We start from the raw sequence: 17,217 nt of genomic DNA on the forward strand, positions 1-17,217 counted from the left end.
ATAAACTTTTGAACTCTGGGGCTGCCCTGACCAGGGACAGAGACTTTTGGGTCGTTGGACTTTTGGGACTTTGGGTGATTTTGGGTTGCTGGACTCAAGAACCAAAGGGAAAGGACATGCCCCAATTTGCTTGGGGTGGGTTTTTTTGCTCATGGGTTGTGTTATGAATGCTGTTGGTGGCGTTTCCCCAACATAATGCCACATTGTTTCTCTCTGTTATTAAAAGGCTTTTACAGACTCTGTGCTTGGGAGAGGGGAAGTATTGCCTCTTGGAGGCGCCCAGTGGGGGGTATATATTTGTCCCAGGTCACTGGGTGGGGGCTCGAGCCAGTTTTGCATTGTGTTATTGGAATGGATCCCCTAGATACTGAACCTGGCCCTTCTTGCTGCCAACTCTGACAGGCAGAAGGGTTACACATGCACATGTGTGCATCCCCCTCAGCCCCATGCACCCACATCCACCCTGTCCCGCAGAGTGGCCCAGTATTCTTTCTATGTGAATTTAATTGTCCTCTATGTATCACAATATCTGTTACCCAAGTTGGTTGGCCTTGGCCTAGTTCTTCACCTTTATTGTAGGATGGTCCATTCCCTTCCTCCATATGTTACTATGTGAGTTCTGTAACTGTAAGCTCTTCAGGGAAGGGGCTGTCGGGCACCTAGTCTGCTTTTGGCTGCTGGATTACAATACACAATAATGCTGAAATGAGATGAGAGGACGGTGTAGTAGGAAGAAAGCCTAAGCCATTGTATCAGAGGCCTAGTATGAGGCCTGAGGCCTGAACTAAAGTAATAGTCAACACTTGCTAATATAAAGCAAAGTTAAGTTGTATGCAAGAGGCAGGCCCTGCTCACAGAATTTGGCAAGCGTAGGGCTGATATTGCAAAAACACATACTCCTAAGAGGTGCTAGGCACAAAACACTCACGTAAACACATTCCAGAAGGGTGGTACCAGAACACCCCAATAAACACATTCCCCAAAAATAACAGGAACAGTCTGACCCATCTTAAGGATAAGGTCAGGATAACAGCGTGATGAATAGAGATGTGTTGATCAAACCTACAGCTACAAAGCAATGGGTGGAACCCTGATATGTCAAGAGTAATATGTAACTTGTTTGTATTGGTGTATAAAGATGTATCTCAGAGGGAGTGTCTTTGTCTGGCCTAGGGATAGTGAAAAGTCCCACCACTATGTGAGCCGGTCCATTGTCACAATCATACATGTGTTAGTGTACCTGTAACCATTGAGCCGGGGCATTAGCACTGTGCTTCGTCAGCAATAAACCTGACCAAGTGCCTTTGCTACGAGCTAAGTGTGTAAATTTATAGGGCGGTTCACTCGAGGTCTGCTGTACCAGCTGTCTGCGCAGACTAGGACAGCACACGGGAGAACACACATGCAGCCAAACATCTGACAACACTGGTGACACCTAGGACAATTCTCATACACACATGCACATACATACACACAAACAGGCATGCACACACTTGTATCCGTATCATGCTTGTTCATACAGATATGTTCATGCACACACATGCGCACCTCCACCCCCCCACAGACTTAAGTGTTCTCTGGGACATAGTATACAGTACAGGTGTTTCTCATCTGTAAAACTCAGGAGTTGTCTCCAAGTATCCCAGGGACACCTATTCATTTATATCAGCTGCTGTAGCTGTAGTGAGAGCCATCTGAGGAATGAACCAAATTCTCAAAGCATGCTTCAAATAAACAAACCAGTGTTTAGCAAAGAGGCAAAAGGGATGTTCCTATTTTTGCACCAACAAAGCAGATCATTTATGGTAGAAACTCAAGAGTTTTTCAGACCAAGGCAAATCAAGTTCTTACTGGGCATCACATTTTGGAATAACTTGAAGTGCTCCCCACTGAATGCAGATATTACCATAAATGTGTGGTTGGAGCCTCCAGCTCGGTGGCTGAAATGGTGCAGTACAGCTTGGCAAACATGGGCCAACATAGAAATGCATGTTTGAAGCAGCAATTGATTTCTCCTGGGACACAAGAGTGTTTGGCATCCGGACTAGCCATGAAAGCCCCTTTCAGCAGCTGTGATTTGTTAATCCACAGTATAATGTGAATTAAATAAGGCTCTTCACACTTAACTAACACCACCTCCCCACCCCCAATCTACATTCTTTTGTAACATTTGGGTCTCGCATACAGCTATCTACTAATCCCTTCAACCCTAAACATCTCCCAGCTGCTGATTACAGCCATTATGGAGGAATTCCAGCAACTCAGACCCAGTGCACATTTAATCCTAAAGCTGTTAGACTCTTTGAGGAAATGGGCCTCCAGTTTAAAACTGTTACCCTTAACTAATGGAAAGGGAAGCATTCTGTTTATGTCCTAAGCATACCACAGAGCCTGAGAGCTCATGCCTTTGCTTACTTTACATGTTGTATTTGTCTGTTCATGGAAGGTCACTGATGGATGGGCTTGTTTGGAAGAGGGAGCCAGAAGCTGGGCAGCAAAAGGCAGCAGCTCTCTGCATCCCCTGTGGGACTATTTCTACTGCCCCACCCCTCTGTAGTGATCAGTATGGGCAGGCAGACAGCGACTCATCCTCTAGCCACAAATGAGAGATCTCCGCGCCTCCCAGTCTGCAGGAGGGGAAACAGCTTCACAGGGATATGCCTAAGGTCGCAGGGTTGGTCACTAGCGGAGCTGGGTACAGAATCCAGAACTCCTGATTCTCAGCCCCACACTAACCCCTAATGGCCAGATTCTCAAAGAAGCTCAGCTCAGCTCCTGCTGTGAGCTCCCAAAGGCCTGAGCAAGGACTGGGGCATAAACTGCACCATCCCAGGAGTAGTCCTGGTGGCTTTGTGCTCCTCTCTTGCTCCAGGAGGGCAATGATTTTCTATTTGCCTATACCCACAGCAGATTGCTGCCCACTCAGCCCCACACATTCTGCTGTGCTGGCCAAGCAGAGCTAGTTCCCGAACTGTGTTCTGTGCATCATTGTTGGTGACCTGCAAAGCGCTGGCAGGTCACATAGTGCAGGATCCTCCTTGTTTCCAACTAATCATAAGAGCCTGGAAGCCTGAAGAAGCAGCTAGGAAAGAAGGAGCAGGAACAAGCCAAGTTGCCTCGCCTAGAGGCCATTGCCACACAAGACTGGGAGGACAAACATAAAGCATTGCCAGGGACCGGAACTACCACAAGGGGGAGCCATCACTTGGGAAGAGTAATGGGAACTGCCACAGGGAGAGCAGGGGAATTAGATGTCAGGAAAGTATGTACAAGTGCAGGGAGCAGGGAACATGCAAGGGAGCAAGATCGGGGAGTGGGAACAGAACAGATCAAAGTGGGAGATGAAATAAAGAGCACAGAAAGCCAAGTGATTACTTTCTTTCCCAAAAAGGACAACACGCTTATTGCATTGAATTCAGTAAAGGGGTTCAGCTTCCCCAGGGTGACCCCCCAGAGCCTGTGAGAGATGGAATTAACTTACATGAGAAAAAACTAACGTGACTACGAACAAACTTCTGAGAATAAAAATGGGCAAATAACTGAAAATGGAATAAGAGCGAGATAAGGTGGGTGAGGTACTGTCTTTTATTGCACCAGCTTCTGTTCGTGAGAGAGACAAGCTTTCTGGAATTGTTTGAACACTAGCTCTAAATTCACTGAATACATTATTTGGATGAGCTCCACTCACGCTGCAACTGATGAGAGAGATAGAGGGCTTGTCTACAGGTGCAGCGATATGCGCAAGAGGGTGTGAATTCTAAACCACACTGCGTTGCATGTTAGCTGGCCACGTAGACCTAGCTGGCATGCACTAAAAGCTCCCTAGTTAAGGTACCATGCAACACAGTGGTGGTTGGAATACACACCCCTCTCATGTGCACTCACTGTTGTGCCTTGCAAGGAACCCTGAGACAACGAGAGTGACACCTTTGTAGATAAAGAAAAAGAAACCTACCAGTTTTCCAGGAACTGAACTGCCTCTATGGTTCTTATCTGCTTTGACGGTCACAATATTTTTGATATGACTGATTCCCAGCCACGTCACAGAGTGGCTTAGACATGTTAAAGAGTAAACAACATAATTACTGGTGGGTCCGAACCCAACCCTCACCTCCAAACCCCTGTAATTTTTAGGGAGGAGGCCCCGGCTTCCAATTCAAGGCTCTTCATCAGAACCTGCTCGGAGTACGCTGGTTCCAGATTAGCTCCAGTGCACAAAGGGATCTGTTCTCTGGATTCAGTTGCAAGCAGACAATATATCAGGAGAGCTGATGTCATGAGGCACCTGTCAAAACTGGGCTAAAACCTATTAGAAAAGCTGGTGAGATTTCTGCACTATCAGATCTGAATCTCCCGATTCAGCTTTGAACACAAAGCTCTGTGCCCAACCTAGCCCCACCATGGATGGAAACGCTGCCTTTTCAGCCCCTGTCATGACAGAGCCACTAATGCAGCTGCTTTTAGAAAAGGTAGGTGTGTTGGCCCAAAGAGCCCAGCACAGATTGTGAAGCACCCCTGGTATTTTGCAGCAATTGAATCTAAATAATGTCACAAAACTCCATGTCTAAGACTTTTGGGTACTTTGGCAGACATTCTTTATAACAACTAAATCCTTATTTGCACTTGGACAGAGGTTTGTTCTAACCCTTAGAGCCACATTATACAGGAAGTATTTTTTCCCTGAGATAGGTTGCCAATTTTTTAAAAAATAAATCAAAACATTGTTTACATTTTCTTATGGTTTCTTCCCCTAGCTTCTATTTAGTTAAAGGGTTCATATTTCTAGCTTGTTAACCTACAAGTTGTGCTACGCACATGATGGGGGGTGAGGGCGTAAGTATGCAGAACTGAATGGAAAAGCCTTTACCGTTTCATTCCATGCATTTTTACCTCCTTGAAAAGTTGCTTTTCTGCAAAATATTGGGGTCATGGGGCAGAGAGGAAAAGGAGCTGTTCTTCGGTTTGGTGCATAAAGTCCAGGCCCGTTTTCCAGAGCCAGTTCAGATAAGTCCCTGGATGTCAGGAATCCAGTGCCATCAAACTTGAACCCAACCCTTACCCAGCCTTAACTCTGAAGATGAAACTCAAGAGGAACCTTACCAGGGGTCCAGATTTGAACCCTTTCACCTCCACCAACTCTAACTCCAAGCTGTCTAATTATTTGTGTGTCAGTAAAAGAACCATATTTCTGGCCATCTTCCTAAGTACAACTTAACTCCAGACTCCAAGAAACAGTCAGCCAGGCCTCTGGAAAGCAGCTAAATCAGGGAAACAGAAATAATACAATATGACTTAAACTATATGACTGTCCCAACCAATCCAGTTTGCAACTAGAAAATGCACTGTGAAACCAGCTCAGCATTTGTATGGGCATCCAAAGAGCAGAGACAATACTGTGCTTCTTTCTCACTTCATGCCCACTGCCACGCTCACTTCACTGCATGCCCACTGTGTGTTCGTCGCCCACTGCCAAGTTCCATTTCCATAGAAATGCCACAACCTCATTTTTAGTTTTGTTATGAATATTTCACACAGCTCCACCTTCTCGTGGCTTCAGTGCATTGAACCTAACGCTTCTCAACCTTTTCACACTGTGACCCCATGTTACAAAAGAAGAGTTTCTGGACCCACTTCCATCTTGCCATAGTACCCCTAGACTTGTTTGCCACCTACTGCACCCAGGATCCAGCAAAATAAAGAAGTCCTGAGATTTCCTTGCATATACATGTCCTCCTATCAAGCTCTTGGTCATAGAATCATAGAAGATCAGGGTTGGAAGGGACCTCAGGAGGTCATCTAGTCCAACCCCCTGCTCAAAGCAGGACCAATCCCCAATTTTTGCCCCAGATCCCTAAATGGCTCCCCTCAAGGACCGAGCTCACAACCCTAGGTTTAGCAGGCTAATGCTCAAACCACTGAGCTATCCCTCCCCTCAAGGGGAGGTCTAATGGGTCTGATAGCAAACACTCGTGTTTTAGAATTGTGTGGTCTACTTAATCTAGCTCCTGATTGGTAAATATTTTTGCTGTTCTGTTCCTGGCTTGAACTAGACCATCTAAATTCAAATAATTTATTTGCTGATTTTCACTCTGAATGGATCACGGTTTCCTCACACTTAGTCATTCTCCACATTTATTCAATACATGTTGTAGGGTTGGTTTTTTTAAAATGAACTTTGTGGCTTTATAATGAAGAATTTGCTGCCAGCATTTGATGCTTGACATGCAAAATCTGATCTGTGTTGGTTGTTCGATTTTGGGCACATAAGCCACCTGCTTTTCTCTCCTGTGCCTTTTGGGGTGAGTGTAACTGATGGAATCAACAGCAGGGCTTGAAGTAGCACCTCAGGGAGAAAGAGCAGATAAACAGGATTAGGGGGGTTGCAAGAATCAAACCCTTCCTTCTGGGTGCCCCCCAGCACTCCTTGCGATGTGGTTCCTGGGAACAGCAGGCTATTGTAGTGTTTACTGTGTGAGCCCCGTTGGTTTTCCTGTTGCCATGCTGGCACAAGGTAACTGCCTGTGAATGTGGTTAAGAGTTTGTTCAGGTCCTTGTTTGGTAGTTGAACTGGGGATGGTATTTGGGAGCCACATCTCTGCTGCCCCACTGCACACCATTGAAACACTCCAGCCTGGTGTGAGCACTTGAGCTTTCAGCTTCCCTTTAACTTTCTGCCAGTGACTATGACATTGCTCAAAAGTCCCTGGAAAGAAACTACAGCAGGGGCTTGAGCAGCGCCAAAGAAAATTCACCTTGAAATCAGAGCGCAACCCCCAGGACCTGTTTTGTGATATTGACCCAACTCCAGGACGTTTGCCGTACTGGTGCTGCATTCTGAAACACAGGCTGATCCCTTAGCCAGCTTTGCATTAGACCTATCTACAGAAAAGCACTTGGCTAGTGTTTTAGCTGTCTGAGGACTTCAATGGGATTGACATGGTGGGGTGCAGGTATGGGTCAGAGTTGCGGAGAGACCACAGCTGTCTTTTCTAAGCTTGTATCTTTTATAGTTCTCCAAGGAGAGAATTAACTCAGCAATGCAGCAGTGTCTCCTTTCAGCTGGCAGGCCTCCAGCTCCCCTCCCCCAGCCCTTTCCTCCCAAGTACTGAATACGCCAGCTACCGAGAGCTGAGCACTTTTCCTGCTTATCCCAGTGCTTGGTAAAGAAACTCCTCTTTGGAATCCAGGGCGAATTAAAAAAGGTCACTACCCATCCTTCCTTTCTCAGACGGATTAGGTGCACAAGTAACAATTTTAAAAAGGCACCAAGAGATAGGACCAACAGTCCCAAAGGCAAAGCACTTTCACCCAGCGTAGGGGTGAAGTTTCTCGCTATCTTGGAGTGAGTTCTTTCAGATCAAGCACATTGTGCAAAAAGCCATTCTCTGTGTGCCCTCTTTATACCCCTTCCCTCTTGGGAAGAATATCAGATGACACTACTGACACAACTTTTCAAAGTGTGTAAGGCTTTGTAAAGTGATTTAGGCGTTCCTGTGCTCAGCGTCACCCCAACATCTAACTGATTTAGGAGCTTAAATGGCATTTTCAAAAGGCATTTTAGGAACTTAGGAATCTAAATGCCATTGACTGTCTCCCAAACCTGTGTTCTGGACTCTGGCACAAAAGATCCCAGGGTAACATGTTCACACTTGGGAGTCTAAAGTTAGGCCAGGCCAGATTTTCTAAGGTGCCTAAAGATGAAGCTAGGTGTCCAGTGGGTTTTACAAAGTCATATGCATAAGTTAGTCCCATAGCTCCCATTAGAGTCAATGGGAGTCAAGCTACAAACTTATTCAGGTGTGTCTGAACATCCCAGGAGGTGCCTATGTGTATTTTTGGGCACCTAAATACCTTTGGTAATATGCCGCCTAGGGTATGATCTTGGCATTTGGGGATATATTTGGTTAGAGCAGGGCACAGAACAAAGTCCAGTCATGCATTGCAACTTCATCTGCATTTGGTTCTAGATAACAATGTGGGACCCTTCCATTTCTTGCCAGAATCAATGTTGCTTCGCACTTGGCAGCAATACCGATTCATAAGGAATTTTCTCTTTGGTGCTAAGTCCCCTGCTGGTTTTCTGCAGCATTCCAAACTCTTCTACAAAGGCTGTAAGTGGAAATGCATGGAAAGCCCCTGGGCAAGCCTCGCTGCGGCTGCATGTTTGAAGGGTGGTGTTCGATGTGAGCTCTGCAGCACACTCACCTGCTGGCTGTCTTGGTAAGGGGGAGGGGGCACACTCTGTGTGGCCATCATTGTCAGAGCTGGTGCTGGGGAGACATGTTGCATCATGGGATTGATTCACATCTAGAACCTGTTGATGGGAGAAAGTTCAGCTTGATTAACCAAAAGATGAGACACTGCCTGCTCCCGAGCGAATGCCGCTGACCATTGCTGCACTGGTCCTGCCAATGGGCTCAGCCTGCTGAGTCATTTCCCTCCGTGGCCCCTACAAATGAGCTCCTGCCATTAGAATTACTCAGACTCAAATCAGTTCGGTGGTGATGGCTGCCTTTGGTTGTGGTTTGAGGTAGCATAGTTATGCTAACTGTACAAATCCGAAACCCTGACTCCAAGACACACTATGAAAACACAAATCCATCTCCTCACTATTCAGGGGGTGGTCATGTTGCCAACGGAAACTGGGTGAGAGGGGGGATGTCCTGAAATATTTCAAGCTTGTGATCAGCTCAAGCCCCTGGCCTGAAATATTAGTCAGAAGTAGAGGAACGAGCATTGCTATTGTTCATTGTCAGTTGCCAATGTCCTCAGTGCTGTGAAGCAAAGGAAAGGCATGGCTTCTGCTTGAAAAAGCTGACAATCTGATTCAGACACGGGAGCAGAGGTCCACTCCAGAGTCCAGTGGCTAGCAGGAGTTCACTCAGAAGATGATCAGTGATCATGGCTTTTTCTTTTCTCTGCTTCTGCATGGCCATTGAAATTGTCCTGGCAATGTCATGTGTAAAACACAGAAAACCATGAGTCCTGGGGTTTTCCACAGAGCCAAGAAACTTCTCAAGTGCATGTTAGAGGAGGTGCTGGGTTCATCTTAGAAACTCCTGAGTTTTCGTAATTACCTGTATTTGGAGCTCTGAAACTCAGCCTTCCTCTCCTCCAGGCAGCCTGGGAACTCTCACTGGCCTTTCAGACATTGCAGATGGGAGTTCTCAAAGGTGCTGGGAGCAGAAGGAGCTTTTCAGTTGATGCTGCAGGTAATGGAGAAGCTGTGTATTTGAAAGCTCATACAAACTCTTGCTTTATTGTGTGAGTAAACAAATACGAAGCCATTGCATCAACCAACTCTACTGTACTTTTAAAAATGTTTCTATAGCATCATGCACATTCTCCCCACAGGTAGGCGCCATTTATCTCGTGCCATATCAGCCTGGGACTAACATTAGTCACAGTGCAACTTGCAACAATATATTTGAAAATCATAGAATCATAGAATATCAGGGTTGGAAGGGACGCCAGAAGGTCATCTAGTCCAACCCCCTGCTCAAAGCAGGAACAATTCCCAGTTAAATCATCCCAGCCAGGGCTTTGTCAAGCCTGACCTTAAAAACCTCTAAGGAAGGAGATTCTACCACCTCCCTAGGTAACGCATTCCTAAGATTCCAAAATCTGTCAAGAGGACAGAAGAGTACAGGGTCACCAATTAGTCAAACATTGAATGACTAAGTCAGTTTCAATTCCATCCGCTGTCTTCTGATTCAAAACCTTCCCAAACATATACAATTATAGTATTAAAAAATAACCCCAAACAATGCTAAATCTAGGAGATTTACTGCTTTAGGCAAACTGAAAAATCGCTCTACCTTTTTACCTATCATCATGTAATAGACATATAGAGACGACATTCTTTGCTCCCCAGGTAACCATTCTGCCTGTGGGATGCAAACAATTATGAGCCTAACTGCAAGTGAGGGAAATATTGAGAGGAAGTGGTCCTGTTAACAAGAGAAATTGTTTTCAGACTAGAAACACAAGATATCATTTTGCATAAACCCACTCTCTCATAGGCCCAAACACGCAAAAAATGCAGGAAAAAATCTTGAAGCATTTTGCAAAAATATGTTTTCCACAATTTCTCAGAGTCCTATTCCTAACATCCCAGAGGCAGCAGAAACATTAATTTTTGTGGTAACTTCTTCACTGAATTTCACAGAGTTATGCAGGAGATAACTGCTGTCTCTATAGAATCATAGAATATCAGGGTTGGAAGGGACCTCTGGAGGTCATCTAGTCCAACCCCCTGCTCAAAGCAGGACCGATCCCCAATTAAATCACCCCAGCCAGGGCTTTGTCAAGCCTGACCTTAAAAACTTCTAAAGAAGGAGATTCCACCACCTCCCTAGGTAACGCATTCCAGTATTTCACCAACCTCCTAGTGAAAAAGCTTTTCCTAATATCCAACCTAAATCTCCCTCACTGCAACTTGAGACCATTACTCCTTGTTCTGTCATCTGCTATCACTGAGAACAGTCTAGAGCCATCCTCTTTGGAACCCCCTTTCAAGCAGTTGAAAGCAGCGATCAAATCCCCCCTCATTCTTCTCTTCCGTAGACTAAACATCCCCAGTTCCCTCAGCCTCTCCTCGTAAGTCATGTGTTCCAGTCCCCTAATCATTTTTGTTGCCCTCCGCTGGACTCTTTCCAATTTTTCCACATCCTTCTTGTAGTGTGGGGCCCAAAACTGGACACACTACTACAGATGAGGCCTCACTAGTGTCGAATAGAGGGGAACAATCATGACCCTCGATCTGCTGGCAATGCCCCTACTTATACATCCCAAAATGCCATTGGCCTTCTTGGCAACAAGGGCACACTGTTGTCTCATATCCAGCTTCTCGTCCACTGTCACCCCTAGGTCCTTTTCTGCAACTGCTGCCTAGCTATTCAGTCCCTAGTCTGTAGCGGTGCATTGGATTCTTCAGTCCTAAGTGCAGGATTCTGCACTTGTCCTTCTTGAACCTCATCAGATTTCTTTTGGCCCAATCCTCCCATTTGTCTAGGTCCCTCTGTATCCTATCTCTACACTCCAGCGTATCTACCTCTCCTCCCAGTTTAGTTTCATCTGCAAACTTGCTGAGGGTGCAATCCACACCATCCTCCAGATCATTTATGAAGATATTGAACAAATCCGGCCCCAGAACCAACCCTTGGGGCACTCCACTTGATACGAGCTGCCAACTAGACATGGAGCCATTGATCACTACCCGTTGAGCCCAACAATCTAGCCAGCTTTCTATCCACCTTATAGTCCAGTACTAGTTTACTTTAAATAACTCTGAAGAAAGAATGCTGGAGTTTGATCAGCAGTGTTCTGTCTTCCAACAGAGCTTCTCCAATTTCGTCATTTAGGGGGGCAACAATCTTGGACTAAATTCATCCCTCCAGACCAAATCAATGGAGCAGCCCTGGGGTGGGACCAATTGTGGCCTCTTGTGCTGATGCCATTGCAGTATCACAGCTTGTTGCCATGCACTGACTGTGACGTCACCAAGTCAGCATTATGACTTGAATAAATAATCATAGAGGAAGGGAAATCAGGTTGGCAGAGAGCAGACACTTAGTTATTTTTTGATAATGAACAAAAGCCATGGAGGGAAAGCCTCCAAGCTTGTGGACAGTACATAGTTATTTGTTGAAGTGTAAAACCTTCAAAAGATTTCACCATTGCAATAGTCTGGCTTTGACTCATAAATGATCTGGAAAAAGGAGTAAAGAGCGAGGTGGCAACATTTGCAGACGATACAAAATTACTCAAGATAGTTAAGTCCAGAGCAGACTGCAGATCTCACAGAACTGGGTGATTTGGCGACAAAGTAGCAGATGAAATTCAATGTTGATAAATGCAAAGTAATGAACATTGGAAAACATAATCCAACCATACATACAAAATGATGGGGGTCTAAATTAGCTAATACCACTCAAGAAAGAGATCATGGAGTCACTGTGAATAATTTTCTGAAAACATCCGCTCAATGTGCAGCAGCCATCAAAAAAGCGAACGGAATGTTAGGAACCATGAGGAAAGGGATCGATAACAAGACAGAAAATATCCTAATGCCTCTAGGGGCAGGAATCACTTGATCGCCTGTTCTGTTAATTCCCTCTGAGGCACCTGGCACTGGCCCCTGTTGGAAGACAAAATACTGGGCTAGATGAATCATTGGTCTGACCCAGTCTGGCCATTATTATGTTCTCTGTATAAATCCATAGTACACCCACATCTTGAATACTGTGTGAAGATCTGGTTGCCCCATCTCAAAAGATATATTAGAAGTGGAAAAGGTTCAGAGAATGGAAATAAAATGATTAGGGGTATGGAACAGCTTCCGTAAGAGGAGAGATTAAAAAGACTGCGACCTTCCAGCTTGGAAAAGAGACGACTAAGGGGGGGGGGAATATGACAGAGGTCTATAAAAGCATGTACAGAAGGTAAATAAGGAAGTATCAGCAAAAAGAACAGGAGGACTTGTGGCACCTTAGAGACTAACACATTTATTTGAGCATAAGCTTTCGTGAGCTACAGCTCACTTCAAGCTTATGCTCAAATAAATTGGTTAGTCTCTAAGGTGCCACAAGTCCTTTTCTTTTTGCGAATACAGACTAACACGGCTGCTATTCTGAAATCAATAACAGGGTTCATAAAAGAGCCAGATAAGTTCAAGAGCTTGAGAGGTCCATCAACGGCCGTTAGCCAGGAGGGGCAGGGATTCAACACTCTGCTGTGTCCCTAGCCTCTGTTTGCTAGAAGCTGGGAGTCAACGACAGGGGATGGATCACTCATTTGCCCTGTTCTGTTCATTCTCTCTGAAGCATCTGGCTTTGGCCACTGTCGGAAGACAGGATCCTGGGCTAGCTGGACCATTGCTCTGACCCGATATGGGTGTTCTTATGACTGTTATTTGCCTGACCCAGAGTGACCACCTGCACATAGAGGGGCACAATACTCCCTTCTGTAGCGTCCTATGCAGGGTTCCCAGAATGAGTCAGATCAATGGAAAAAATAACAGTGTTCAGTGCCTTGTAGATCTAATTGGCAAAGGGCAGAGGCAATGCACACAGTCAATGCTCTGTTAGGGATGTTCAGAAATGGTGACGAGGAAGACAGCAAAGAACTAAATTCCTAAGAAAAAAGAGAGCAACAGCAAAATACACAGATCTTGGCAGGTTCCAAAGAAAGAACAGGGCATACCTAGGAGTCAGAAGTACCACTGAGGCACAGAATGGCTTCTGTAGGCTCCGAAGTAATTCAGTACTGAGTCTGGGCAACATCCCTACATGTGCTTAAAGACCAAAAGGACCCTATAAGAATTAAATGTAAGTTGGTGTCCCTTCTGGGGACCCAGTGCCCATTTAATTCAGTGAAAATATTTCCGTTGACTTCCATGGGCTTTGGATCAAGCCCTTGTTCTGGAACAAGTCAAGGAAAGTGAATCCTATTTATCATCATCAGGGCACATGCAGCAGGCTGAGAGCACAAGCTATGGATGCAGAAGGAGATAGTGAAGGATGAACAAATGTATCAGGACAGAGGAGAAGAAGAGAATTTGTAATCATTCCCTGCAGAATGCCGGAGAACATCTACAAAGAAATCAAAGACACAATGTGTCAAGGTGATGGGTGGCCAAAGGCAGTGGCCCTAGGGACTATTGCCAGGCTGTTCTCACCTGCACTAGGGTCAGGGCAGAGAATTCACTCCCCAGTGCCTCTATTCTCAGGGGCACTCAGTGGGAGCTAAGTGCTGTTGAGGGCTGTGGGAACAAAAACTTGCTGGAAGTTGAAACTATAAGACACTCTGCCTTGTGTGGGCTTTAACTAGCTCTAAACTCTATAGGGTAGCAAACAGACTTATGGTAAAGGGCAGCCTCCTCATCCAAAAGGTAGAGAATCGGGCAGAGGAATCTTGAATCTACCTCTTGTTAAGAGGAATGAATTGTACATGACTGTGGAAATAATTCATAGGCTTGCTAGCAGTGACCATTCATTTAGCATTATATGAACTGAGAACACTGGACGATAAGAACAACTAGAAAATAAGAGGGAAAAATAAAGCTAGCCTCACTCATAAATAAGGGAGCAAGCAATATCAGCAATGGCTCTGAGATGGCCAAATATGGAGGTACGGAATCTAAAAATAATGTATTCCAAAAAGAAAGACTGAGAGGAAGGATGGACTCAGGGTGGGTGTTCCCTCTCATTTTGCCCATCCATGTGCGGAAGGAACTGTGGTATGAGCACCGATGTGGAGGTGATGTGTGACACATCACCTTCAAATTAGTGCACATAACACAATTCATGTGGTGGGGGTGGGGCGGGCTGTGCCTGGGTCCCTGCTGCCCTGGCTCGGGCTGGGTTTGGGCTGGGCCGCCCCAGCCCTGGCAGGTTGGGTTCCCTGCACGCCTGCATGGCTCTAAATAGGCTGCTGCATAGCCACGTGGCCACGCAGCTTACAGGGAACTTAGCTCAGGGTTCAGGCCCTGGACTGGGCCTCAGGAGATACAATACTTGTGTCACCTTAAGCAAGTCACCTAGACAGAGATTTTCAAAGGCAGGACTGGCATGGAGGCACCTAACTGCACTCTGTGCCTTTGAAAATCTCCTCCTTAAATTCTCTGGGTGACAGTTCCTCAACTCGAAAATAAGGGTAACAAAACTTCCTTTCTCCCATGCTTTATCTGTCCTGTCTCTATGGCAGCAGTTTTCAAACTTTAGCAACCCGAGGACCCCCATTTTGATTTAAAATTTTCTGTGGACCTCCAAGACCCAGCTCAGCCCCAGGGCCCACCCCCAATCCACCCCTTCCCCCAAGGCCCCATCCTCGCCCCACCTCTTCACGCTCCCCTTCACCCTCTGCCCCTCCTCTTCCCCTCCTCTTTCCGCCCCCTCCCCCAAGTACGCCCGGTCCCTGCTCCTCCCGCTCCTTCCCAGTGCCTCCTGCACATCCCTGAACAGCTGTTCCCTGGCATACCGGAGGCACTGGGAGGGAGGGGGATGAGTTGAGGGAGGGAGGAGGAGCAGCCGATCAGCAGGGCTGGCGGACCCTCTGGAGTACCCTTGTGGACCCCCAGGGGTCTGCAGACCCCAGTTTAAGAAATGCTGCTCTATGGGCTTTTGGGCAGGGGCTGTCTTTTGCTAAGGGTTAATTCCACCGTGCCTGAGAGGCACATCCTCAAACACTTGAATTAGTGATGGACTATCCCTCCAAGCACAATAAACAAAGTCCAACTGTGAACTCTCAAGGCACCAGGGCTAGCCAAAGCAAGGGACAGCTACATCCTCCTGCTAGCATGGAGCAGCATTTAGGTTGGGTCAAGGACTCTTCCAGATGTGTGTGCTGCATTCTCCACTTGGGGGCCTTGGAGCTCTTTGTAGCTTACATATTTGCAGTGGTAGAGAGGGCGGGGAGGAAGGTCTGAAAACATAAGTTTATTCTCGAGATTTTCCAGACCAGCAGTGGGGTTAGCTTTGATGCAGTAAAAGCCTGGGCAGGATTTTGTCTGCAAAAAGAGAACCAAAATCAGAACTAGTTTAGTTCCAGGTTCCACTGTCTCCAACCCCAAAAGGTTCAGAAGGAAAGAGGGTTTGGGAAAGGTATTTCTGGGTTCAGTCCTCTGGTTAGTACTGTGCTAAAACATCCCTTCCTACAAGCCCATAGGTGGAGTCCTAATGGAAGGAGCTCATGTCCTCTGCACTCGGGTTTCTAGACAGGAAGTTTATGGATAGCTATATTGATTGAGTTCTGATGCAGTTTCCTTTTAGATGCAAAGGTAAAACTATAGGTGAAGAACAGAAGTTGAACTCTTTGGAAAACTGTTTCATTGGAGCTCCTGCCTGGCAGGGCTTCAGACCCATCCCTCAGGTGCTCAGATACCATGATGGAGGATGCAATATAGGAATGTAGACAGATAGGCAGACTCTGGGCAACAGGTGTTGGAGTAGGACGACAGGAAAATGTTAAAGATTGTCGGTGTCTACCTGTGAATTTGGGGACACGCCTGGTAGTGCAGAAATATGTTCCAGATGACTAGGACCTTCAAGGTAACTGGGAAACTTCCTTCTATAGGGAACCCTTGGCCAGCAACAAGAGATCCCAGCTTTGAAGGAGCATAGAATGCAATGAGATCCCTAAGGAGTTTTCAAGAAGTGGAGAAGCCTGGTCAAGGAGAGCACCTAAGTTACCACTGCTGCTGACCCCCTGAAAATGCTCCTGGGAGAGAGCTGAGGAATACAACCAAACGCAATCATGAGAACTCTGCCATTCTTCTTGCAAGAAACTCCTGTTTAGTTCATCAGATAAGTGTCCTGACCTCTCTCCTTTTCCAGAATGCTACATTTTGTTCATAAGAGTCCAAGACCCGGCTGGAAGAGGCATGATCTCAGACTGGCTGCTCAAACAGGCTCTGCCTTTTGCATTGCAATGGCTGCCCAGCAGTTTGTCTCTGAATCTGTGAGCTACATTTTCAGCATATTAATGATGTTGTAGAAGCAAAATCCCCTGCAGCCCCCTGGAAAAGTGCTTCTCCCTCCTCTGCTGTCAATATATGGAATTTTCCAAACAAGATACAGCCTTCCCTCTGTAAGGTGCAGGGTCTGACTGAGCTCTCCCCTGCCATCGGTTGATGAACTGAGGGAAAAGACTATATTTGCATGGACACACCTACTCTGCTAGATGCTCAGCAGACAGACCTGCTTTGCCAAAATGTTCAATTTTGGCTGTTTGGGGCCACCAGGAGACAAGGAACAAGTGTTCCTGTCTACTGCTATGGACTGTGTTTAAAGAACCCTAGATACTATTTATCCCGCCACCTTCAGTGTTTAAAGGTAAAGCTGGTCAGACTCACTTTAAAGTCCTTACTCCTACCAGCGATCACCAGAGCTGTAATCATGGCTGAGCAGGTCTAGGGGGTGGAACTTTAGTGGACAGTGTTGAGTGTAAGACAATGCGGAGGATGCGACAGCAGTGAAGTTCCCCACTACCTGCTGAAATCACCAAGAACGGGGCTCAGTGGTGGAACCTCACAATGTGGCAGCATATGTAAAAGCAGAAGTGGCAGAGACAGCAGTGAGGAGCAGCAAAGGCAGCTGCAGCAAGCAGTGGCAGAGACAACAGTGACAGCAATGGTGAGCCGTGGCAGCAACCCTGCCCTCTTCAGGAATGGGAGGTGAACCCACATGAAAGCACCCTGAAGTCTGTGACATGACTGAC

At 46.3% G+C, this 17,217-nt stretch overlaps 1 protein-coding gene across 13 annotated transcripts in view; it reads right to left on the reverse strand.

The window, feature by feature from the left end:
• Window positions 1–17,217, reverse strand: part of PKNOX2 (PBX/knotted 1 homeobox 2) — a 753,686-nt gene that overhangs the window by 383,061 nt on the left and 353,408 nt on the right. For 12 of the 13 annotated variants that reach the window (XM_048827274.2, XM_048827275.2, XM_048827273.2 and 9 more), the window contains one exon: window positions 8,206–8,314. The exons of the other annotated variant lie outside the window; for it this stretch is intronic. In XM_048827274.2, the coding sequence (XP_048683231.1) occupies window positions 8,206–8,292 (87 nt within the window). In that variant the 5' untranslated portion in view covers window positions 8,293–8,314. The remainder of the gene's footprint in view (window positions 1–8,205; window positions 8,315–17,217) is intronic. 13 annotated transcript variants of the gene reach the window in all.

The sequence above is a fragment of the Caretta caretta genome, chromosome 22, assembly GCF_965140235.1.
Source record: "Caretta caretta isolate rCarCar2 chromosome 22, rCarCar1.hap1, whole genome shotgun sequence".
Lineage (NCBI taxonomy): Eukaryota > Metazoa > Chordata > Testudines > Cheloniidae > Caretta > Caretta caretta.